We start from the raw sequence: 26,220 nt of genomic DNA on the forward strand, positions 1-26,220 counted from the left end.
CAAACTTTTTCGGAACCAATATTTATGTTATATTAGTATAATATATGTTCTCTATAACAATACTTCGCTATAACATTCAAAAATATTCGGAACAAACGAACCTGTTATAGAAAGGTTTGACTGTACTTAGCTATCTTGTGCTACATGACACCAGGTATCCACGTGAAAATAGCACGGTCTAGCCAGTTTTCGGACTGGTAATTGAAAAATAATTAGCGTTTGCAAAGTCATTGAAAAATAGCCACTATTTTGATGCAACACAAAAAGTTCCAGCATAATATATTGGAGATTGGTGCACTTGTGTTTGAACTTCCAGCATACTATGCTGGAACTCCAACACACAGAAAGTTCCAGCATAATAAATTGGAGATTGGTGCACCAGTATATGAACTTCCAGCATATTATGCTGGAACTCCAACACACGGAAAGTTCCAGCACAATATACTGGAGATTGAATCACCTATGTATGAACTTTCAGCATATTATGCTGGAACTCGAGTATATTATGCTGGAATATTTTTCGGATTTTGAACAACTGTTTTTGTTTAGATTTATCTTTACATGAAAAGTGACTGAATTTCAATTACTTTTGAAATTGTGGCTATTTTTCAATTACCACTTGTAAATCTGACTATTTTTGAATTTCGCCTGGTATCCACTCTAAAGGACTGCTATTTAGAAATTAACCAGTGTGTCATGAATTTCAGTTTTTGACAAAAATATCATAAATTGTCCTGAAATTAAGATTTTTAGTTTAAAGTTTCAAGATAAAATAAGTGATGGTTAATCTCTAAATAACATCCATGAGAATGACTATCTATGCACTTGCCCCTTACAATTTGTATTTGCTGCAATTTGAATCCTGATCTCCATGATTTTTAACCACTTCATCAATCATTAAACCATACCATTAAGTAATACACGGACTTGCGTCTTCTATTTCTTCAATTCATCTAACCATCAAACCTACAACATTAATATCAATATCTTCACAATGAACCAATCAGGAAAGCAAACTTCTTCCACAGCGTTTCTAATAAGTTCCTACCAAAATATATGATAACCAGCTTTGATGAAATATAACAAGGTTAAATATTAGAAGTTGGAAACCTCCATCAGCTGGAGGTAGTTTAGGGGTTGATCCGGGAAGAAGCCAGTGGCGAAGGCAGAATTTCTGCTAAGGGGGTTCAAAAAAAAAGTTAACATATAATATGCAGAGGCACAAAACAAATTTTGCCTTCTTCGGCCCCCCTAAATCCGTCGCTGGCAGAACCGCAGAAGCAATCAAATTTTTTCATGTATTTGCTGCTCCTTCAGCATAGAAACTTTACTAATAATTCACAGTACAAACAAGAACAACAGCAGAGAACACTGGAGAAGTGATGTGGGCACACAAATGACAGATTAAGGAAACATTAGACTATAAAAAGCAAGAAAATTAAGGCTCCATCTTATAAAATATGTACTGAATTACACTAAATAACTCTGCAAATACAGGATATCAGAGACTACAATAACAAATCCAGTGAAATCCCACAAGTGAGGTCTGGGGAGGATAGTGTGTACGCAGACCTTATCCCTACCTTATGAAGGTATAGAGACAGTTTCCGAAAGACCCTCGGCTCAAGAACACAGGATATCAGAGACTAGATAAGAATTTTGGATTATAAAGAATCAGAAGGTCCAGAGATTGAATCGATGTGAGAAAGCTTTTGCATGGGAATGCATACAACACTCATAAATACACACATGCATATTGGTTAAGTATGAGCACACTTTAATTAGTACTGCAGAAAATGTAACTAAATTAAGGCACCTATGTAACATAATGACCTATTTGAAGAATGGAACAAGACCTAATAAGTTAACAATCACATAAACACATGCTGCGAAAGAACATGGAAATGCCTACAACACCCAGAAATAGATTCATGCATATTGGTCAGATACAAACACACTTTAATTAACGCTGCAGAAAATTTCACCAAATTAAGGCAAGTTTAAAAAGGTATGGATGTAACATAATCACTAGATTTGAGGAATCCAACCGGTCTATATAGATCTTACAAACACATAAAACCATGGAGTGAAAGAAATCTTGCACCGCTAGTATTTCACGCAAAGTTTTTACACTCATTCAGGTTGCAAGAAAGTGACACAAAGTACAAAATATCATCTAAGTCAGAACCAGGGTGTTAACAGCTACTAATGCCTCAAATGCTCAGATAAGATGGCTCTAGACGTTTAAGTGAAAGCAGCATATCTGAAAAGAGAAACAATCCAAACAGATAGTTCATAAACTCCAGTATCAAATAGTAGCTGATAGGGAACATTCACATAAAAGCCCTAGGTTGAAACATAACACATGTGATCATTTGTAAAAGAATGACTATCAAATGACGGAATGCTGTTTCTTTACTCCACACAACATCTAGTTGACATAGATAAGAAGAATCTCTTGGGCAGAAGACGAAGATACTTTACAAACCTCCTTGCTCACTATAAAAAACAACCACAACTCCACAAATACCACACGGCTAATAGTTTCCTTTTAGCATCTAACAGAAAACCTTCTGTGCCCCAACTACGCTTTATTACTTGGAGCATGAACAGCACTAAGCCATGTCAAAGCGCTTGATATTTAGAAATATTGGACGATTGTGATCATCCAATGATTGAATGTTGTTTGCTTTACTCCATAGAACACATGGTTTATATAAGTATATATTTGGCAGGCAGCAGACATTTCTAGCTTACTATCAGACAGTCACTAAATAACAAACTTCCTTGCTTTTTTGGCAAAAGATAACAAGACTCCACAAAGCTAAGAGTTCTATTTTAACAGCTCAAGCAAAACCCTCTCTGATGCACTTGGGCTTATCCCTCAAGAATGAACACCGATAAGCCATGTCAAATACTATATTCCAACAGACTATGGAATTTCATGAAAACATCTAGTGTCCTCAACTTCTATCACATCGCTAGCAAAAGAATAATTAAACCTTCAACCAACATACAAGTACTCAATCATATATAATTATAATGTAAAAGTGCACTCATACTGAAAATAAAAATTATAGTTGATTAACACCAGAATCAAACCACTAAACAAGCATAAATGATAGTGAACACATGTCAACTAATATTTGATTAGATGAAATCTTGATTCTTACATAAAGTGATGAGAGAGTATTCAACATCTCATACATCAACAACACTAGAACTCCCATCATAATACGACACCAAGGAACTGAAAGTTCCCTCTAATTTTACATGTCAATGTATATAAATCTGACTTCAACTGATAATAAAGGACTTAATTATCCCAGAACCCATATATAGTTGAAGATCACATAATCATATCAATTATCAGACACACACTGATCCATCCATCATGAAATAACATGATATTAAATAGGACAAGTAAATTGAAGAGTTCAAATCTCTTCCAGCAACAGACTCATATCAATAGCCTTAAAGCTATGATCTTTTTTTTCTTTCCACCCCCTTTTTTCTCGAGATCAATAATTAAATAAAGAAGGGAAACCAAATGGGGCTTTTTCGAATAATTAACAGATCCAAATTTCGAAACCATATTCCATCAAAGACATAATGCTGTGCAGTGAAGATCATCAGAATCAGCATCCATAGGTGGAGGAAAGTTGAGATCGAAAGGCAATGGTTTCCGAAAAGCTGATGAAACGATATTATCATTTTCATTATCATTATCACAATCGCCATCTTCAACAACAGAAGAAGACGAGTCACAATCACTCCGGCAGTCGTCCGGCACGACCGGCGGCGATCGAGGATGTTTTCTCGAAGGCAACACGGCCGTTTGCTGGCGTGGCGGCGGCCTGGGCCCACTGAAGGATTCTACGGTACTACTCATGCTGCTCGATGTAGGTCTTTGAATAACAATCGGATGGTTTTCCTGAGAGTACAATCTCGGGTCAATAAACGGGCCGTTAGGGTTTATGGTTTGATTGAAGTGAGAATACGGAGGTAAAGGGAAATTAGTTTTTGCTTTAGGTCCCCGAAGAGTCCGAGCTGCAGCGTCATAAGCTTTAGCGGCTTCTTCAGCTGAATCGAAAGTGCCAAGCCAAACCCTAGTTTTTTTCCACGGGTCTCTAATCTCCGCCGCAAATCTTCCCCACTGCCGTTTTCTGACACCACGAAACCTAATGTCTTTCAATCCTCCAGATCCAGCCGCCGGTGAAGCCTCCGCCGCTTGCTTCGCCGCCGCGGTTGCTCTACCTCTTCGCATGGCCACAGGTCAAAAAACAACAACAAAAAGCTTACCCCTTTGAGACCGATTGGAGCCAATCAAAGATCGAGAAGCAGCAGAGGATTAGCTTCCCTTCCGAGAGCACTCACTTTCTCTCTCTAGAACTCAGCTTTTCTCTCTCTCTAGAACTCAGCTTTTTTCTCTCTCTACTGTTTGTGGTGGGTTTGGGTGAGAGAAAGGAGAGAGAAATAGGGGCTGTTTGTTTTCTTTTGTTTATTTTTAAATTTTTCCCTTAGAAGTTTAATATAAGGGGGGTTTTATATAATTTGATTTGGGAGGGAGGAGTTGGTGTGGAAAGTGGAAAAAAACGCGGGGATAAAAAGAGGGGTAGTTGGATTTCTCAATTTTCTTTATTGTTTTCCTTTTTCTCACCCTCATCTCCTTGTTTTGTTTATTGTTTACTTTGTAATGACAATATAGTCCCTAACATGTTCCTTTTTTTTTTCTAATACCACTAGTAGGTTGTGAGGGAATAGTAAATTTTTATCGTTAAGGATTATGGTGATATTGATATGATTCCTTTTGGATTCGAGCTTTAAACATAGAAAAAAATTTAATAGAGAATAATTCGCCCTTTAATAAATTTTATACGATGCCAATTTAGATGTCATATCTAAGTGAGAAATCAACTAGAGACTTCGGGATCAAACCCTATAGATTTAAAAAAATCTAATAAAGAGCACTTTTCACTTTAATTAGTTTTACATGATACGAATTCCTATTTGTCGGGGCGTAAAAATAAATATCAAAACCAAGTAAAAAAATATATGATAGTAACTTTGTTGAGTCCCACATCGGTGGGTGTGGCAGGCCATTTGTCTCGTTATATGACCCTGGTCAATTCCCAGCTTGTGAGCTAACTTTTGGAGTTGAGTTAGGTCTAATGTCCATTTATCATTGTATTAATGCCACATCATATCTTCTTCTTCTTCCTCATTTCTAGGGTTTAATCACATTAATTCAGCTATAATTTTATGGTATTAGAGCCAAGCTTACCTCAATTTATTGTTATTAATGTTGGGCTTCATTTATGTTGCTCACGCTCCAGTTTGTTGGCCTTAGCATGGGGAGGGGATGTTGTATCCCACATTAGTGGGTGTGGGAGGATATTTGTCTCCTTATTTAGTCTTGGGCAATTTTCACCTCATGAGCTAGTTTTTTAGGTTAACTTAGGTCTAATGTCCATTTATCAAACTTTTTAATCCAACAACTATATTTTCATTATATTCTTTTTTGTCTCTTAATTAAAAAAATTATGGAAATACACTAAGCCGGTGAATAATAGAAGATGAGAAATAAAAGAAAATTTATATTTAGTGAAATAATATTAAAGCCCTACATTTAAATGGTGTTGAGGTGAAATTGTAAAAAGTAACAATTATTATAACTGCAATTAGTAGTTTTGATTATGTTTCTTCAGTCCAAATGATTTTTGCCAGTTGGTTTACTGTAAGAATCTTTATTTATTCACGTGAATGAGCAAATAACCTTGTAAGCAAAATGGGGTGTGTTAGTTGGAGAAATAAATATAGGATGAAAGTCGTTTTGTTTTTAAAGTTGTAGCAACTACCTTACCCTTCAATAATGTGTAGTAGTGCATATTATTGAAGCACGGACAAGAAAACCAAATATACCAAATGAAAAAGGTAAAGTTGTCTTAGAGCAATAGTAAGGTAGCAGTTACTAATATTTGTGTTAGGGTAGTACAAGATACGGAAAGTGTGACTTAGGTGGTTTGGTCATGCGAGGAGGAGGAGCACACATGCCCGGTGAGAAGGTGTACGAAGTTGATATTGGAGGGCCTACGGAGAGGTAGAGGTAGATCAAAGAAGAGGTGGGGAGAAGTGACTAGGCAAGATATGGCGCAGCTTCGGCTGACCGAGGACATGACCCTTGATATGAAGGTATGGATGTCGAGTATTAAGGTAGTGGAGTAGGTAGTCTAGAGTGTTCATAACAGTAGTATTGGCACGCAGTCTCGCTTTCTGTTGGTAGTAGATTTTTATGACTAACCGTTATTTTCTTTCATTGTTGATCACCTTATTGTCTTGTTATTTTTATTCTGCTTTTATATGGCTTTTTGGTACTGTCCCTTCTTGTTTATATTTTCATTAATGTAGTGCTTATACTTTCCTGAGCCGAGGGTCTATTGTAAATAACCTCTCTATCCTCACAAGGTAGGGGTAAAGTTTGCGTATACACTACCCTCCTCAGACCCCATGATGTGGGATAATACAGGGTATGTTGTTGTTGTTGGTGGTGGTGGTGGTGGTGATAGGTTATCTACATCACACGCCTTGAGATACAGCCTTTTCGCGGACCCTACATAATATCTATATATTACTCAATCTGGTTCATTTTATGTGTTTTAGTTTGACTGGCATAAAACTCAATAATATAAAGAAAACTTTTAAATCTTATAATATCTTAAATTAAATGTGTGTACAGCATACCAAGTACCTTTTAAATCTTTAATTTTAAACATGTCATCTTATTTTTATAAGAGAATATCATTGAGGAAAAAATAAGAATATTAAAATTAAAAATTTATTAAATCCTGTATCATTGATTTTTTCATATTATGTTTACAAGTTTGTAAATTGGAAGTTTAAACTAATGACAACGTGCAATACGAACCGTGTGGTCTCTTGGAGAAAAATCAGAAAGGGGATGGTCAAACAATAGGAAACGTGTTTGAACCCTAACTTATATTAAATGAAAACAAAATTAATATGATGATACAATGAGAAATAAGTGAAACAAAAACACTACTACTTTGTTTTTTGGTTAAAAAATATTGTGAGGTATTACTCTGGTTTATCACTTTTCTTTAACCATCCATTATTCAAAATTTACTAATCCGATTTTTTTAAATTTGTGTCACGTAAGACTTATTAAAGGAAAAGTAGTCTTCTCTGCTAAGAGGCGAAATCAAGATTTGAAGTTTATACATTCTAAATTCTACCGAACTCAAAGCTCGTTGTAGTTATTGCATCTTCGGCAACCAACCGGTGGAGCTGGCCTCCCCGTCGCCCTCCTATTCAATGAACTTTATAATATAAATACAATATCTAAGTAAAATCTATGAAATTTGTTCGTAGCATTGTCGATACTCTAGTTTTGCCCCTGTTTTTATCAGAGGTTCCTCTATTTACAGAATTAATTAAAAACGGAGAGATCTCATTTATCTTCAAATGTATAAATGCTTGTGAGTTACAATATTATCCATTGTGAATCAACCATTCTTCTCTCTCTCTTTTTTGGTTCTTTTTCTTTCTCTTTATAGTGGATAATTATTGGTGGCTAAGGTTTAAAGAACCTCCTAGCTATTGTTTGGTTCGTAATCGCGTACTTCATTTGGATTCCAATTCACACGCATTGTAAGACCATAGAATTGGCTTCTAATTTCTCTTTATGGAATGCCGGCCATCTTAATGACCACAAAACCGTGGCACTCGAATATTCGACCAAACCACCCCATTATGTTCTCCTCCTAATTTTCGTTTTAAAAATAATTTTTAGCTAATGGCTTATCGAAAATAATTTTTTGTCTCACAAGAACTAAGATAAAGTTTGCGTATACCTCACTTTTCTAAACCCCTTGTGAAATCACACTGAATTGTTATTGTTGTTGATGTTTGGATTAACCTGCTACATCTCGGCTAATTGTATTACTTACTTGTTATATTTTATTAATACATGTATCGAATAATTTCATCCACTCAAATTAAAACATATGAAAGAAGTAACTTAGTAGGTGTTTGGACATAAAAATTGTACTTTTCGAAAGAAATTAGTATTTGGAGTTAAGTTGAAAAATGATATTTGGAATTTGAAATTATATTTGGACATACATTTTACTTGAAAATATTGTACTTTTGTGAGTGGGGAAAAAAATTCTGAAAATTTTGAAAAAGTGATCAAAATCACTGTTTGGCTTTTGAAAAACTCATTTTCGAAAAATTTTCAAAAGCTTGTAAAATTTCATAAACACATTTTTTTTAAAAAATTATGAACAAATGGGCCTTAATATTTTTGTCTAAGCTGCAATTTAAATTTGAGACCTCAAGATTCTTCTTCCACTTTATTAATCACCAAGTTACAAAGGCCTTTGGGTGGAAGGAGTCTTAAGAAAAGTAATCTAAAGGACAAATTAAAGAAGCTTAATTGCTGTCTAATGCCAACTAGTCTGTCTATTAATCATTAATACTGCAAAATAAATAAATAAATAAATAAATAAATAAAGGACTATGTTGAAATACAGATATATCACTAATTCGTTCAAACTTAGATAAGAACCTCAAAAAACAAAAATATCAAAAACTCAAACGTGAAAAAGAATAACGAATTATAGAAAGAAAAAAAATAGCTTATATAGTGCGTGAGTAAACTTATAAGTTAGTCAAAAACTAGTAAATATTTTTAAAATTTTCTGCGGGTAAGCACGAAATATCCATATAAGTTGTGTGCTTATAAGCAAACATTAGTTTAAACCTAAACTCAAACTTATTGTTATTTAGCTTATAAGAATTTTTAACTTGACCAAAATATTTATTTTTTAATACCTATATCTTTTGTAATCTATGAAATACGCCTAAAAAGACCTAACTACTTATTGTATAGGGTAAAATCGGTTCATATTAAATGCTCGTATAATAGAGTGACACGTGGAATCAGAGACATATGGAAAGCGAGACAGGTGGAAGTCAAGATCGAAGGCAACAGTCTCAGCTGACATCAGGAAGCCCCCGAAGGAAATGTTACTCATGAAGACAAATGAATACCTGTCACCCGATAGCATTCAATGAAGAATATTCTGCAGTATTAAAAACATAATCCGTTATATAGAATATGGCATTCATAGCTAGTTGTTACACATTCTTCAGTGGCACCCATAATTATCATTTAAGAGAGGCTTAATCCTAGGACCTTGTTCCCTAGGTGCCACTATAAATAGGGACTCCAACAACCATTGTAGAGGAGCATTTTCTCACAATCTTATACCATATATTATTCTAAGCTTAATAACATTTTATCATCTTGTTTATTAATATCGTTATTACTGCCTCCAGAAGTAGAGCTTCCGGATCCAAGATCTCTGATGTCTTATCACGATTTCAACTCTAAGTCTTATATTATTATTTAATTTATTTATTATTTTGGGATCAAATCGATTCTCATGTCTATAAACCATATATAAATTCTATTGTATCATTTTGCGGGTAAGCAGTTTGGCGCCCATTGTGGGGCTTAGACAGTTGTGTAATTGAGTTGATCCTTGCATCGATTACTAACTTGTTTGATTCTTTGTTCTTAGCAAAAAAATCTTAAAATGACAAACAATGATGTCAACGTCGCACACAACATTGAGGTTCAAGGAAATCAGCATCAACACGAAGACTCGATCAGTGATACCCGCAACGAAGGGGATGAGGCCACGCCGGTCCATGACGGGCAATATCCACGACATGTTCGAGAGGCAACTCCTGATGATGCTAAAGACGAGCATGTCATTGAAACAGTAAGAATCCTGAGGGAGCAACAAAAGGCCATTATGGGCCACATTTCACGACAAGATCAGGTCATGACGGAGTTGAGGCAGGAGTTATCGGGTGCTTCCAACAATGCGAATGGACGAGGTCCAATTCCTCCCGGTTCTCACGCAAACCAAACAACACAGAGGGTTGACAACAACACCTCGAGGGGCGAAGTCGGTGTAAGGCCCCGTGAAATTTTTTCTAAAACCTGGAGTCTCGTGATGACGGAGTAGGCGTAGAGGTTAATAATAGTAGAAATTCTTCATGGTGAGTTTGCGAGCCGCGGTTCTGACTTTTTAGATTGAACAGTGCGTTGGGGAGTTGAAGGAAAATATTTTACAAATATGGGCATTTCTGCGGCCCATTATGCGACCGCATAATCACTCTACGGGCCGCAGAATGGCCGCAAAGTGAAGCAGCTACTTGGGCCATTTTGATGTCAACTTCGCGGCCAGTTATGCGACCGCACAATTATTTTGTGGGCCGCACTTTTGTCACACAATCAGCCTTAGAATTTTGCGAAGGGAGGTTCTGCGGCACATTATGCGACCGCGGAACAGGTCTGTGGGGCACATAACTACCGCAGACCCAGGCAGATTTTTTCTAGTTTTTGGCACCAAATTATGCGGACCGCATATCCATTCTGCGATCGCATATGCGACCGCATATCCTGTTCCGCAGCTTCATTTTTGGGGTTTTTAAACCCCACCCTGTTTCTTTAAAACATATGCCATAATCAATTTTTAAGCATATTTCTAATATTTTTAGAGTGAGAAAGAGTTCTTAGAGTAGGGAAGTAACCTTCAACTTAATACCCAACAATTTTTGCTCAATCCTTGAAGATTATCAAGAAAGTTTTCATCCTAAAGATAAGAATCTATGCCCTAACTCTTAATTTCGAAAATCTTCTAAAAAGGGGGATAATCTTGGGTGTGGGGGTTGTTGTATTGCATGCATGTGTTATCAAAGAATGTGGGAAGGTTGTGAGCTAAAAATGATAGAGAATGGGTTGGGGAATGTTAGAATCTTTCACAAAAGGGCCTTAAAAATATTAATGCACACCTAGCATTTGATAATGTGCTCAAATGAGCTAGAATCATGACCATCTTCTTAATTTTGGTCCAACTTGTTATATTTCTAAAGTAGATCGAAGTGCTAAGAATTCCGGAACGTTTTAAAGTTTAAAGGGAGCTCAATTGAGGTATGTTGGCTAAACCTCCTTCGTCTTAGAATCGAATCCCATGGTGTTCATGTAATTGGTGTAAGTCCCAATTTGATCATTATAGAATTGGCTATTCCTAATATGTTTGTGTTGAAGGATGTATGTTCAATATTTATTCTAAATGCTTCATCATGCCGTCTTGCCATTTGAGGACGTGTTCAAAATGTGGAATATGTGTTAGAAATGTTAAGACTTCATATCAAGATCGAATAAAGGTTGTTATGTCAAATTGTATGAAAAGCCTCCATGTGCCTAAGATTCCCAGATTGCTCATATGTGAATTTAATGTCTTGAATTGGAATCCTTATTGTTGTTGATAATAATAATGATGTTTGAATGTGGAAAGGGGAACTGGAATTATGAAATACGGCAAAGTGCCAAGAATGACTTTATAATTGTGGTCACTTGTGCCAATGAATTGAAAGAGTATGAAAGAAGTATGATGTGAGATGATTGACTGAAAAAGGTAATGTCTCGGGTGAGACGGCCTAGCCGATCGGGCCATGATCAGACGCCATGCCGCATACATGGTGGTGACTGTGCTGGAAATTATGATGAAATTATGGTTATGGTTGATGTCTCAAATGAGACGACCTAGTCGATTGGGTCATGATCGGACTCCGTATAAGAATACGGTGGTATTGTGAATTATGGTATATCGGCACTAATGATCACCCAACCTAATAACATGGAAATTGACTCGAGAACTTATGCGATCCTTATTTGATGTTTTAGTATTGTTTGAAGCCCTTATTGAACTCGTGACTATTTTCCGCATGTGTTATTATTCATTCTATTGAGATGGTGTTTAGTTTTACATACTAGCACTATTCAACAGTACTAACGTCCCTTTTACCAGGGCACTGCATCTTTAAATGGATGCAGGTGGTTCCATAGCAGGCAATGTTGATCAGCGATAGTGGTACATCCTTTTCCCAATAGACTTGGTGAGCCCCACTTCATCCCGGGGTCATGTATTGTATATTTTGTTCATATTATTATCACGTTTTGAGGTATAGCCGGGGCTTTATTGCCGGCACTATCATAACTCTCTTTTGTATCTCTTAGAGGCTCCGTAGACACTATGTGGGTCGTACAAAAGTCAACAGATTATGTTGTGTTTTGATCTCTTGTTCCACTTGAATCATAAGAATGTGTGTATCTTGAAACTTAAAAGTGATGTAACCAATGAGACAATCTAGTATTGTATGTATGACCTTCCTACTATTTAATTAATGAAATCATGTCTTCTCTTGATCATGGATGAGTCGGTAGAAAGTATCTAACAGGCTTGTTCGATCGGGTTCACTCGGTTGAGCGTCGGTCACGCTTCCCGAGGTTAGGGCATAACAGTCGGCTTCGATAGGGCCGGGGGGAACGGTAGCGGTTCCGGTAACAACAATGAGAATGATCCTTTTAAAACCGAACTCGTGCGGCTTATGAGGGAAATAAACGCCCGAATGGATCAAATTTCGGGTGCACCGCCAATATTAAAAGGACCGAATTCAAAGAAGTACACCTAGTTGACGTTCAAACCAAGCACAACACCAGAGTTGATTCCGAAGTGGTTCAAGATGCTAGATGTGCCGAAATATGATGGGGAGACCCTCACGAAAGAGGCCCTAATATGGTATTCACCTTTACCCGAGCGTTCAATAGATTCTTTCGAGACGCTCGCGAATTCTTTTATCAAAGTTCAAAGCCCATACCGGGGCTAGAAAGGTACATGCCTAAAAGGCCTACATATTCAAGATTGCATAAGGAGAGTCTGAATTGCTGCGGGAGTTCGTAACCAGATTCCAGAAATAAAGGATATTGCTACCGGTCGTACCAGACGAATGAGTAGCTAAAGCATTTACTAGAGGGCTGAATCCGAGAAGTTCTGACGCTTCCAAGAAATTGAAAGAAAGTCTACTCGAGTTTCAGGCAACAACGTGGACGGATGTTCATAACCGGTACGAGTCGAAAATAAGAATTGAGGATGACCAGCTCGGTTTCCTGGCATCAACCAAGTGTCGGGATCGATAGAAGAATAAGGAGAATCGAATGATGATTTCGACATAGATCGACAATCTTCTAGAGGTCAGTTTTTTCCCTATGAAAGGGCCAAAGGACGCGACAGAGGTTTTCGGTCGGCGGATAGATTCGCTATGGATAGGGGAGCTAATCGCGGTCAGAATAAAAAATCATTGCAGGACAAGGAGATATCGGGTTCTCGAGACTCCTCCTACCCCAGGCTATCCGAGTACAACTTCAACGTCAGGGTAGTGGAATTAGTGTCGACTATGAGAAAAATTAAGAAAGCACAATTATCGAGGTCAATGAGGTTTGATCCCAGTCATAGGGATCCTAATTCATGTTGCGAGACCGACGGTCACTGGATTGGGGATTGTTGGCATTTGCGCGAAGAGGTGGTGACATTGTTAAAAAATGGCTTTCTCAGAGAATTCTTAAGAGATCGGGCTAAGAACAACTACGGCCGTAACAGGGATAATACGAAACCCTCGAAGGCAGGAGAGGACCCTCTTCGTGTGACGATCAACATGATTTTTGGGGGAAACGAGATTAATGGTGCGACATTTTTGGCGGAAAAAAAAAAGACGAAGGTATCAGTAACCCACAGTAAGAGACTCCGGGAAGTCATTGAGGACGACATCACCTTTACGGAGGACACGGATGGACTCCTACTTCCACACAACGATGCCCTGGTAATCTCTCTTAATGTTTTAGATATTAAGATTAAACGTGTTTTGGTGGACCTAGGGACTTCAGACAATATTATCCAATGAAGAGTGATAGAACAGTCCAAACTAACCAGAAGCATAATTTCGACCACAAAGCTCCTCGTCAGGTTCAATTTAGCAAGTGTAACAACCTGAGGGGAAATTCTGCTGCCCATGGTGAAGACGGCCCTTTTCGAAGTAGTAGATGGTGATATGGGTTACAATATCATTCTTGGGAGACCATGGTTGCACGAGATGAAGGTTGTGCCGTCAACATACCATCAACTTTAGAAATTTCCAACACTAAAGGAAATTAAACAAATAAGGGGTTACCAACCAACAATAAGGGAGATAAACACAATCTCAGTTTCTAGTAGTAAATGGAAGGAGCATGCAGCATAGCAATTATAGGAACTGATGCCTGCTCCTGAGCCGAACGAAGTCAACCAGGGGAGGGGTCGTCAGAATCCTATCAGGTACCAAGATATTTCAAAGTACCAGAAGAAACAGATGCCACAAAGTCCATATTGGAGGAACTCGAGCAAGTCACGTTGTTCGAAACGTTTTTGGAGAAGAAATTCCACCCGGGGACAGGATTAAACCCCGAGCTCAGGTCGGGATTTATTGAATTTCTTAAATTTAACATTGACTATTTTGCGTGATCGCATAAGGATATGACAGGTATCCCGCCAGAAGTGGGCGTGCATAAAATAAGCCTGGATCTTAACATCCCTTCGGTGAGGCAAAAAAATGCCCTATTGCCGAGGTCATAAACAAATTCGTCCAAGAAGGGGTAACTCATTTGCTTGATATCGGTTCAATCTGAGAGGTAAAGTATCTTGACTGGCTTGCTAACGTAGTAGTAGTTCCAAAGAAGAAGAATAAATTTCGCATGTGCATGGGCTATAAGGATCTAAATAAGGTGTGCCCCAAAGACTCGTTCCCATTGCCAAACTCTCCCAAGAGCGCTCGGGCATTGTCATCAGTTGGTATTATTAGCTCAGTAGATTGAGCATTCTATTGAGCTGAAGAAAGTCGTCGTCTTCTATGCAGAGAAGCCCCTTCATTACTAACTTCCCCATCATCATCGATCACCACAGTGGTTGAAGCAGGCTCAGACATGGTGCTCTTCGCCTTTTTATTTTTACCCTCGACCGTAAAGGAACCTCGCCTTTTTTTGTTTATTCTCTTGTCGGGAACTCCGAGAGGAAGCACCTACACCGGAAGCAGGTCCGACGACACCCGTTCGAGTAAAAGCCTCCTGCAGTAACCTCGTCACATCTGCCTGGTAAGCCAAAACGTCCTCCTCGGGGACGGTAATAGAGACATGTGGAAGACCTAAATTCAGCAAAGGGAAAAGTTAGCTAGTTCTCTTATATATGAGATAAAACAAGATAAATTCGAGAATCAACTTACCATGGTTTTTTGCATTCTACCCGTATTTAGGCGTGGTAACATCCAAAATTTTGGGGACCCACCGGTTTAAGCCTTCAACCCTTGGTGGTGTCCACCGAGTTGCTAAAATAATAAAAAAGAAGAATCAGCGATAATATGAAATAACCTTTAACCAGAAGAAAGGATAGACGTTGAACTTACGTATACGATTCCATGATTCAGGAAAGGATGGAGTGTTTCTGGGATGATGTCCCTGGTGGCAACTACAATGAACCGCTCCATCCATTTGTGGTCATTGTCGTCATCCATGTTGTTGAACAAAGTATGATGACCATGTTTGCTGAAGTTTATCATTCCCCCATAGAAAATCTAGAGGGAATAAAGGTTCATCAATCGAGCCAGGGAGAGTTCCTCCCCCGTCTCCTGGAATAACCACCAAAGAAAAGCTACCGTCCACCACACAAAAAGGCTCACCTGAGCCAAGAAGACTTGATAGCGAAGGCAGAACTCCAAGATTACGGAGTCAAGTCCCCCTCTCAATGAAAATGAGCCCAAAGTGAAGGGGTACATGTAAACGTACATAAAACCCTTCTTAGAGAAGGCTACCCGCTCCGCTAGGTCAGGAGTGATGATGTTCAAGTCATGGCAACCATAGTTTTTCTTCACAACAGGGATGCTAGAAGGACGGATGGAAGAAGGGTATACACTAACATCCCATGTGCGAGAGTTAGTTGTAATGATCCGACCGATCCTTGTGCTTTCTAGATCCCCGTTCCCATAATTAAGACTCCACGTATGTGCTTTCACTGTTTTATGACTTGCGAGGATGATTAGTTCGGGTTTGGAAGTGTTCGGGTTGAAATCGGAACACTTAGTTCCTTAATATTGACTTTAAAAGGTTAAGTTTGACTTGGGTCAACATTTCTAGTAAAGGCCCTCAGAACCGGGATTTGGCGGTCTCAATAGGTTCGTATGATGATTTTGGACTTGGGCATATGCTCGAATCGGATTTTGGATGACCCGGTAGCGTTCGACGCATAAAGTTGAAAGTTGGCGCATTGAAGGTTTTAAAGTTCTTTAAATTTGGTTTGGAGTAGGTTTTGGAGTTATCGAGGTCCGTTTGGAATTCCGAGCCTGGGAATAGCTCTGTATGGTGATTGAAGGCGCACACAAGATTTGGTGTCATTTTGCGTAGTTGAAGTATGATTCGGCACGTTCGGAGGAAGTTGGAAGAACTTGAAGTTCATAAGTTGATTCGATTTGGTTTGGAGTGTGATTCTTAATGTTGATATTGTTTTACGCGTTCCGAAGGTTCGAGCGAGTTTGTCTTATGTTTACGAACTTGTTGGTAGTGAGGTCTATTTATTACAGGACTTGGGCCATTTTGGTTCATTTATTATACTTCTTGGGCGATTTTGGAGCTTCTTAAAGAGGGGTTTTCACCTAGTACTTGTAGGTAAGTAATTTCTATATGAGATGAGTTTAATACATGTATTTTTGGCATATAAAGTGTAAAAATTATGGGTTCAATTGAAAAACCTAAATTTTGATAAAAATCGGATTTAACCATGAAAATGATGGTGGAATTGGGTAAAAATTATATATTTGCGTTCTTGAGGTTATGGGTAACATTTATCTTCGAAAATTTCGGGAATCCAGGCTTCTGGGCCTAGGGGTGAATTTTAGAAAACTTTCAATTTGGGTTGGGTAATTACTCTAATAGTTAAATTGTGAACTTTTGAACATGTATTGATTAATTTGTATAATATTTGACTAGTTTCGGATTGTTCGGCACCGAGTTGAGGCTTTAGAACGAATTTGTGGGCTGGAAAGTGAGCTTTGAGACGAGGTAAGTCTCTTTCCTAACCTTGTAAGAGGGAATTTACCCCTTAGGTGATTTAAATTACTCTTTACTTCTAATTGTGGGGGATACGTACGCACGAGGTAATGAGAGTCCGTGTGTAGCTACTAATTATGCTTATGTCTTGGTAACTTAGGACCCAAATCATGAAATACTTGTAATGTTTGCACCCTACTTGTTAATTAAAGTGCCTAAATTACATTGAAACGTGTTAAGGATTTGTAAGGACCTAATTACACTTACTTGAGTTTTTGGCGGGTTACTTGACCGTTAATAGAAATTGTGCTTCCGTGTGCATTAGCCTTGTAATAACTTTTAAATCAGATATTCATGAAGTATCCTCCCTTCTTGTGGAGCGGGCCGAACGCCTCGGCAGTAGAATAGATGCATCTATGATTCATGCCGCTCGACCATCGGTAGTGTACACATTATTCTGGATCGGACCGTATGACATCGGCATAAATCATGCGTGATAATACTCAGAACCTAATTATACTTGATATTATTTTATGGCTTGAGCGGTTATAATTATTTAATGATAGAAATTGACTTAGAATTTATTATTAGTGAAAGGATTGTTATTCACTGCTTGTTATCGAGTTATATTTATTATTTACATAACTCATACTTATTTAAAATTACTGTATTTTATTGTTAGCACAAAGTAAGTGTCGATGTCGACCCCTCGTCACTACTTCTTCGAGGTTAGACTAGATACTTACTGGGTACATGTTGTTTATGTACTTACACTATACTTCTGTACTAATCGTGTAGGATCTGAGGCATGTTCATCTGGCAGTCATATCATCGCGCACCACCATTACGCCGAGGCCTAGTGGTGAGCTGCTTCCTGAGCCTTCTGCAGCACTTAGAGTCTCTCTTTTGTATATGTTTTCTGTCTACTTTATTTCAGACAGTAGTTAGAGTTTTGTATATTCTACTAGTTTCTCATACACTTGTGACACCAGGTCTTGGCACACATACTAGTAGACATTATGGTTTTTGAGTATTTATGTCACTATATTTGCCCACTCAGTTGCCTTCGTTTTATTTTATTAAATTTAATACTCTTAATCCCTTAATAAATGGAATTTAATTACTTGAAAACTTATTAAATGAGTAATCGCATGGTCAGTTCACCGTTGGCTTGCCTAGCGGCGACATTGGGCGCCATTACGACCTATAGGAGAAATTAGGTCGTGACAACATGGTATCATAGCACTAGGTTCATGTAGGTCTCACAAGTTATGGGCAGGCCTAATAGAGTCTTGCGGATCGATGCGAAGACGTCCGTACTTATCTTCGAGAGGCTATAGGGTGTTAGGAAACCACTCTTTCTTCATCTCCTATCATGCAGTTGATGTTGTGCTAAGTATATTTATCTAATTCTCTCACAGATGGTGAGAACACGCACGACGGAGGTGCCCAATCATGGAGGAGTTGCTCCCCCAGTTGCTAGAGGCCGAGGGAGGGCTCTGGCCCGTGGTAGAGGACGAGGACATCCTAGAGTTGCCCCAGTTGTGCCACCAATGGATCTAGTAGAGGATCCTATTATTGAGGAGCAGGGCGAGGTGCCCGCAGCAGAGCCAGACCTAGTGGATTTCATGTCCGCGTCGGGATTCCAGGAGGACATGGGTCGTATGTTGCGGTTCATGGATTCTATGACTCAGGATGGTTTATTTCCAGCAGACCCAACCATATCTCAGACGGGAAGGGGAGCACAGACCACTACCGCTCAGCCTCCAGGGCAAGCAACTGCCGTTTATCAGACCCTGGGAGCACTACCCGTGGGCGGGGCTCAGCTAATTGCAGTACCTATACCTGAGCCCAGACCAGCTACGGTCGGCGATCCGTAGAAGTTATTTGACAGATGGACTAGGATACATTCTCCTGTCTTTGGGGGTGAGCGGCACGAGGACCCCTCAGGACTCTATTGATCGGTGTAGGGATAGACGGCATAACATGAGGATATTGGAGTCCCACGGGGTAGACTTTACCACCTTTCAGCTGGAGGGCAGGGCTCGTAGATGGTGGTAATCTTATCATCTCGACATACCAGCAGGTTCTCCTCCCATCACTTGGGACCAGTTCACACGCCTATTCCTAGACAGATACATTCACCCTCTCAGAGGGAAGAGTTGCGATTTCAATTCGAGTAGCTCCAACATGGTGAGATGTCGGTGATCGACTGTGAGGCGAGGTTCTCTGAGTCATCTCGCCATGCACTTATGATACTTCCTACCAATGTAGAAAGAGTACGTAGGTTTGTTGCCGGGTTGCACTCTGTATCTAGGCCACCATGGCCCGAGAGGTTGAGATAGGGACTTCTTACGGGCTAGTTGTGGAGATAGCTCGGAGGATCGAGGGTTTCCGTCAGCGGAGCCGAGAGCAGGCGACGAGGAATAAGCAGTTTCGATATTCTAGAGAGTTCAGTAGTGCCCCAGCTGGGGGAGGGGTTAGTCCTAGCAGGCCTACATATCCAGTACCACCGTCTCCTCGGGGTGCTCTAGTGCGGCCTTATTTCAGCGCCATTCCAGAGAGCTCCTACCGTCCACCAGCTATTCAAGGTTCCTCCAGTGGGTCTTCAGGCCATCAGGGTTAGGCTTCAGGTCAACAGTCCACCGTACCGAGAGGTTGTTTTGAGTGCGGGGATCTTGGTCATGTGAGGAGGTTCTGCCCTAGGCTTCGGGGGATGCGGATGGTAGGTGGGTAGGGGCCGCCCTAGAGGTGGAGGGAAACTAGGTGGTGCTACAGCCATGTTCTATGCCTTTCTAGCCAGACCAGATGCAGTGGCCTTAGATGTTGTGATGACATGTATTTTTTCTATCTGCGGTAGGAATGCTTGAGTACTATTTGATCCAGGGTCTACATATTCATATGTTTCATCTCCGTTTGCTCATTTCCTAGGTGTTCCTCGTGAGTCCTTGGGTACTCATATTTATGTGCACACTCTAGTAGGCGATTATGTTATTTTGGACCGGGTCTATCGGTCCTGTATCGTGACTAGATATAGCCATTATGAGTTTCTAGTGATGTCTTTCGGGTTGATTAACGCTCATGCGACGTTTATGGATTTGATGAGCCAAGTGTTCATACCATATATTGACTTATTTATCATTATCTTCATTGATGACATTTTGATCTACTCGCGTAGCATAGAGGAGCACGAGCAGCATTTGAGAGTGGTGCTTCAGACCTTGCGGGAACAGAAGTTATATGTTAAGTTCTCCAAGTGTGAGTTTTGGTTGGATTCCGTAGCATTATTGGGGAATGTCGTATCAGGTGAGGGTATTAAAGTAGATCCCAAGAAGATCGAGGCAGTTCAGAGTTGGCCTCGTCCAACCATAGCGACCGAGATCAGGAGCTTCTTAGGGTTAGCGGGTTATTATCGTCGGTTTGTGGAGGGCTTCTCATTTATTGTAGCATCTCTGACTAGATTAACCCAGAAGGGTGCTCCATTTCGATGGTCCGATGATTGCTAGGCGAGCTTTTAGAAGCTCAAGATCGCATTGACTTCAGCACCAGTATTAGTGTTGCCTTCCAGTTCAGGGATGTATACAGTGTATTACGATGCTTCACGCATTGGTTTGGGTTGTGTATTGATGTAGGAGGGGCGAGTTATTACATATGCTTCACGTCAGCTGAAGCCCCACGAGAAGAATTACCCCGTGCACGATTTGGAGTTGGCCATGATAGTTCAAGCTCTTAAGATCTAGAGGCATTATCTTTATGGGGTGTCCTGTGAAGTTTACACCGATCATCAGAGCTTGCAGTATTTGTTCAAGCAGAGAGATCTCAATTTGAGGCAACACATGTGGCTTGAATAACTGAAAGATTATGACATTACCGTCATTTATCATCTGGGCAAGGCGAATGTTGTTGCGGATGCCTTGAGCAGAAAGGTAGAGAGTATGGGTAGTTTGGCATTCATTTCAGTAAATGAGAGGCCACTAGCTTTGGACATTCAATCTGTCACGACCCAAACCGATGGGCCGCGATGGGCACCCGATACCTTACTCAATAGAGTACCAACGTTATGTATCTTTCGTATCATACTATCATAGATAAATGAGCTGGAGAGGTTGTCGTGAGATAAGTAGAATAAAACATGAGGAAACACTCAACATTGGATGATCCAACATGTAATACAAACTCATACATATGACATACAGGCCTATAAGACCAAAATGATCACCCGTACACTGAACATAGGCCGACAAGGCCATACAATCTTTCATGTACATAACATATGTCTACAAGTCTCTAAGAGTAGATAAATACCATAAATGTCGAGACAGGGACCCGTCATACTAATCAATTCATGACCAAATCATACTGACCAAATAAGCAACTCTAGAGCAAATAGAGCACACCAACACCTTCCGCTGAGCTGATAGCCTACTTGGAGGACTCTCAACTTGTCCATCGGGACCTTCGGGCATGAAACGCAGCGTCCCCAGGCAAAAGGAACGTCAGTACAAATAATGGACCGAGTATGTAAGGAATAAAAATCAGTAAATAAAAGACATAGAGAAACATGGAGTAAAAGACTCAACATGTAAGTCTCAATAGCTTTGTGAATCATTTCATATTTATAATGTCATGCATGTGTATAAATGTCATACCATGCATAGGTATATGCGTTCATGACATCATCAAGCCTTTGAGGGCATCCCATCATATCATCTCGACCACTGTGGGCAAATCATCAACGTATACCAGCTAATCAGGTGGTGGTGCGTATATAACGCCATAACCTTTTCCCATATCCCATATATATATAATATACACGTATATAAATCCATCTGGTCATGGGTCAATGTACATGTATAAATGCATGAAATGCATAAGAAGTGCGTTAATAAGATTTCTCGGAATGTCATATGATCAATATGCCATTAGGATAACTATATCAACTACATATTTTTATGAGATCCATAAACAGAAGATATAATAATAAGACACATGGGGAATCAAGAATATAGACACCCCTAATATTTCTATGAATAAAGTCATTTATAAAAGTTGCGTATTTTGCTCGTTTCGTTTGTATCATTTGGATCATGCCAAAAGGAACCTTAACATACCGGGATTACTTAAGCAATTGAGACCTGAGACACATGAACCCTCTTGAGAAGGTTCAAGATTTTATCATCTTGGACATGCTTGAGACGTTTTTAACCAAAAATAAAACATACATCAAATATTCACTTGCTACAAGATGAAGTAAACACTCTATCTCTTAGATTTTGGTGATTCATGGAGACTTTATACACAATCTCTTATATTAGTGGTGTGGGCCTACTTTAGAAGACTTAGCCTTCTAAATGCCACCTTTTATATGAATGTATGAGTCATAATTTCCTAAGGCAAAAGTTGCCACGTTGATGTCCAAGAGGCTTATCCAAAGATCTTAAGTAATTACCCACCAATTTCTTAATTGATTTGTTAATCTCCCACTAAATAATAATTAATTAATTACCCACATAATTAGGAATTATCTCAAATTACTTAAAATACTACTCACTTTTAACACACTTTATACATTATATTGTCATGGTCATGTGGTACCTTGTATGGCACTAGTCCATAAATACCGGGTATTATAGCTTGGACCGTATTTTATCTCAAAAAGTCAAACTTCGACAAAACTTATTTTCTCCGATTCGCTTACCCTCTCACCTTCATGAATTTACTTATCACTTGCTTGAAATAGCATAATACTTATAATCTCAAAATAATCTCATTCCCGAGCTTACGTCGATTAACTTACGACGAAACTTTAACGTATGAAAATGCGGGATATAACATATCATTTCTGAGCTTTCATCAATTTACTTATGGCGTACTTTCATGTATGAAAACATGGGGTGTAACATCATCCTGCCTTAGGAACATTCGTCCTCGAATGTTGACTGATGCACTATATCATTCTCATAACCCATAGCTCTTGCGAATACTTTAATACTCTCCTTGCCATTTAGGAAACTGTTCTGTGAATAAATCCAAAGGCCAGGGCATTCCCACCTTTAGGCCTCTTTCTCACACTACGGCCTGTGGTCGGAATTCTTCCAATCTCGTAACTTTTGCTACCTTCTGTCATGCAGCATGTACGACTTTTTCCTTGTATGTGCGCCTATGCGACTCTTCCCTCCAGCTTTTAGCTAATCTCCAGGCGTCACTTTGGGAACATATATAGAACTTGACAAGATGCCTCTTTGGGCATCTATAGGTGTACCGAAGTTCTTCGCCTGGTACTTTGTCGAACTTACGAATATTGCTATATCTTATTTCGTAGACCCGGTTATCTATCCGTATGACTTTACTATATCTAGGTAGGTCATACTATACCATAACTCTTACTTCAATTTATCATTACTGAGGCCTGCTACCAAACTTCAGGTTACTCTCTCGCTGCTTATCATATATGTATAAATCTAAGTCCTTTAATGCTTTCTCATTACTGTCCATCTTAGGAATGATGGCCAAATCTCATCTCATACTTTGTAAATTTTATCCATCCATTGTTGATTGACCTCAATGTTGATCTACAATTTACCACTGATAACTTGAAACTTCTTACGTAATACATTACCACTAGGGCTTACGTCTCATCGGGGAATATCTGAAGTGACTTGCCTAATCCACCTAGGGGCGATACTATACTTCAATAACCATTTTCTTTTCATAGCATTCCAACGTGACTAATCTTATGGGGGTACTCTAATCCCGTATCGTCCATAAAATCCTTTTTTTCTTCAAATCATTACTCAATCGAAGATCCAAACGTATCCTTTATCTATCACAATTACACCCTTATTCTACTACCAGGGTAGCATTCCATCTCTTTTAAATGCTATTAGTCTTGGACTCCTTTGAATTCATGCAGGCTATACTGAGTTTTCTATAACTTAGAGAAACCATTAGCTCTTTTGTTTTCATGGGCTTAATCCCGAGGACTTATCCATTGTCGTCACCTTCTCACTCACCCTTTCTTATCCTTACTCCTGTCTTCCAAAAACCTTGTCGCTTTCCCATACTTTAGCTTGCGACCTACACATATCTATTTATACTACTCCTAACCTTCCTTCAACTTGATTGCATTATAGATTTTCTTATGTTATTCTAGAACATCAAGCGAGACATTATATCATCTCTAACTCTTCTTTATTCTCTTAACTAGACCTCTCGGTACCTAGAAACCATGGGCTGAAAGATATGCCACTGATGACACCGCTAGCATTCCCGGATACTGAATCCCAGTGCTTCTAGCCTTCTACCTGAACTATGGACTATTCACAACCTTCTGCACTTGAGTATCTCGTACGTTGTTCATATTTACCTTACTTACCTTAAAATCTCGCATCACATCTTCTATCTCTTTCATGACCTTCCTTTCACATAGGTATAATTCGCATCCACATACTGACTTCTTATGAGGCTGGTACTTTTCATAGAATATGGTTGTTGTACTCTTGTACTTCTGATACTAAGAGTGATTCTGCAATATTTTCAATCATGATCTCTATAATTTTCTAGGTCCAATAATCAGACTCCTGATTTACTTAGTTAATGTAACTCTTTAGTTTCCTCTTCCCTCTGACCAATATTTATGTAGGCTTAAGCTATCTTCCGATCTGCGGCTCATAGTGTTAGTCATTATTTTAGCCTTTCATGGATGTTATGGAATATCCATGATACAATCTTTTAACAATTCAATCATTTGTCTATGACCTGGACTCAATTCTTTCTTTTAACTTATACTGGAGTCTTCTACGATTGTATGATTGTCAACATATATGCTGCATGGATAATACTCCGAAATCTTAAGTGCGTCCATAACATAACTAACTCTGGATCATTGATCGAATAATTCCTTTCGTTCCTTCTCAGCTTTCTTTAAATGTAAGCAATTACTTTTCTTGGTCGTTTTGCCACTTGTTACATGAATACTTGGCTCATCTTAGTGCCCACACATATTGGAATTTCATATAACCCATATGATCTTGAATATCACCTTTTGATTTTTTTTCCGTTCATTAGCCACGACAGATGCCACTTTCTTATGGAGTGCATACAATGTTGTTGTGAGACTGTTGTTGCAAGAGCATTTCCTCTTTAGGTCACTGAGCTTAGGTTAAAACCTTCTTCCTTATTTCCTCGGCTAGTCTTTTGTTGTAGTATTTAGGGAGGACCCTCTGACTCTTGTAAAGTTATGAGCTTATTACATCGTATACTCGACGGAATTTTTTTTTATGTCCTTCTTTTCCTATAACTATCCGTAATTACTTACCTTTACGCCCTTATGCTTGTAGGGTTGCTTCTGAACTGATATTTTGACTGTCTTCCTGGTGGCACTCTCTTTTATTTCTGTAACACTCATATGGTACCTTTAACTACCCCAACTTCTATCTGAAAATTTATCAAGGGTCACGATGTCATATCTGCGAGACTGAATTCCCTATGTTGGGGTTCAGTATGTTTATCTTGCATGATCTATTGATTTGTCTGTATCTTCTTGTCTAGCCATAACTAGGCTTTTCCTGAATCAACTACTAACTACTCGTTGGCCCATTCTCATATCAATATTTCGCGTAATCTTTCTTAGGTTATTTCCTTTGTCTTAACTTACGTCTCGCACTGGCTCCTTATTTATCAATAACATCCCGGACAGGAACCCTTACTTCCTTTCCTTGACGTTATGTTTGCATAATGTTCTGGAATCGTAGCATATCTGTAGGATTTGAATAAATGCAATCTTGTTCCTTTCGCCTTTTCACCGCATTCTTCCTTTACTATTCCATTAGTTACCTCTTCATCTTTGGGTTTTTTTTTATTTTTTGATCTACCGTTGTCATCCACGTATCACATCTTACTTATAGTGCTTCATTAACTCTTTTCTTATTTCCCTCATAGCATTTATGTTTATCACTTTATTCTGAAACTTCAACAAGACATTCTTTTCCTTTTAGCTCTCCTTGATCCATCCCCTGGCTCTTCGGGTTGCCTAACATTCTCGCTTTACTAGGGACGGGAACTATACTAAGATAATACTTATCATTCTAGGATTCCCGCTGCCTATTTTCTGAATATTCTAGTATTCATATATGACTATACAATTCTAATGTGCACTATCTGGGTGTCTCACAAGGAGATCCATTACCACGTTTGCACTATCCTTCGTAAATGTCAAC

General features: G+C 39.0%; 1 protein-coding gene across 1 annotated transcript; it reads right to left on the reverse strand.

Annotated features, from left to right (window-relative positions):
• Positions 1–3,548: 3,548 nt before the first annotated feature.
• On the reverse strand, positions 3,549–4,332 carry LOC107808746 (ethylene-responsive transcription factor 3-like). The gene has a single exon (NM_001325828.1). The coding sequence runs from the start codon at positions 4,265–4,267 to the stop codon at positions 3,602–3,604; it is 666 nt and encodes a 221-aa protein (NP_001312757.1). The 5' UTR covers positions 4,268–4,332; the 3' UTR covers positions 3,549–3,601.
• Positions 4,333–26,220: the final 21,888 nt, after the last annotated feature.

Source organism: Nicotiana tabacum, chromosome 12 (genome assembly GCF_000715075.1).
Source record: "Nicotiana tabacum cultivar K326 chromosome 12, ASM71507v2, whole genome shotgun sequence".
NCBI classification, from domain to species: Eukaryota; Viridiplantae; Streptophyta; class Magnoliopsida; order Solanales; family Solanaceae; genus Nicotiana; species Nicotiana tabacum.

Excerpts from the sequence above, each read along its gene's own strand:
- LOC107808746 (NM_001325828.1), bottom strand. The coding sequence starts at position 4,267 with ATGCGAAGAGGTAGAGCAACCGCGGCGGCGAAGCAAGCGGCGGAGGCT.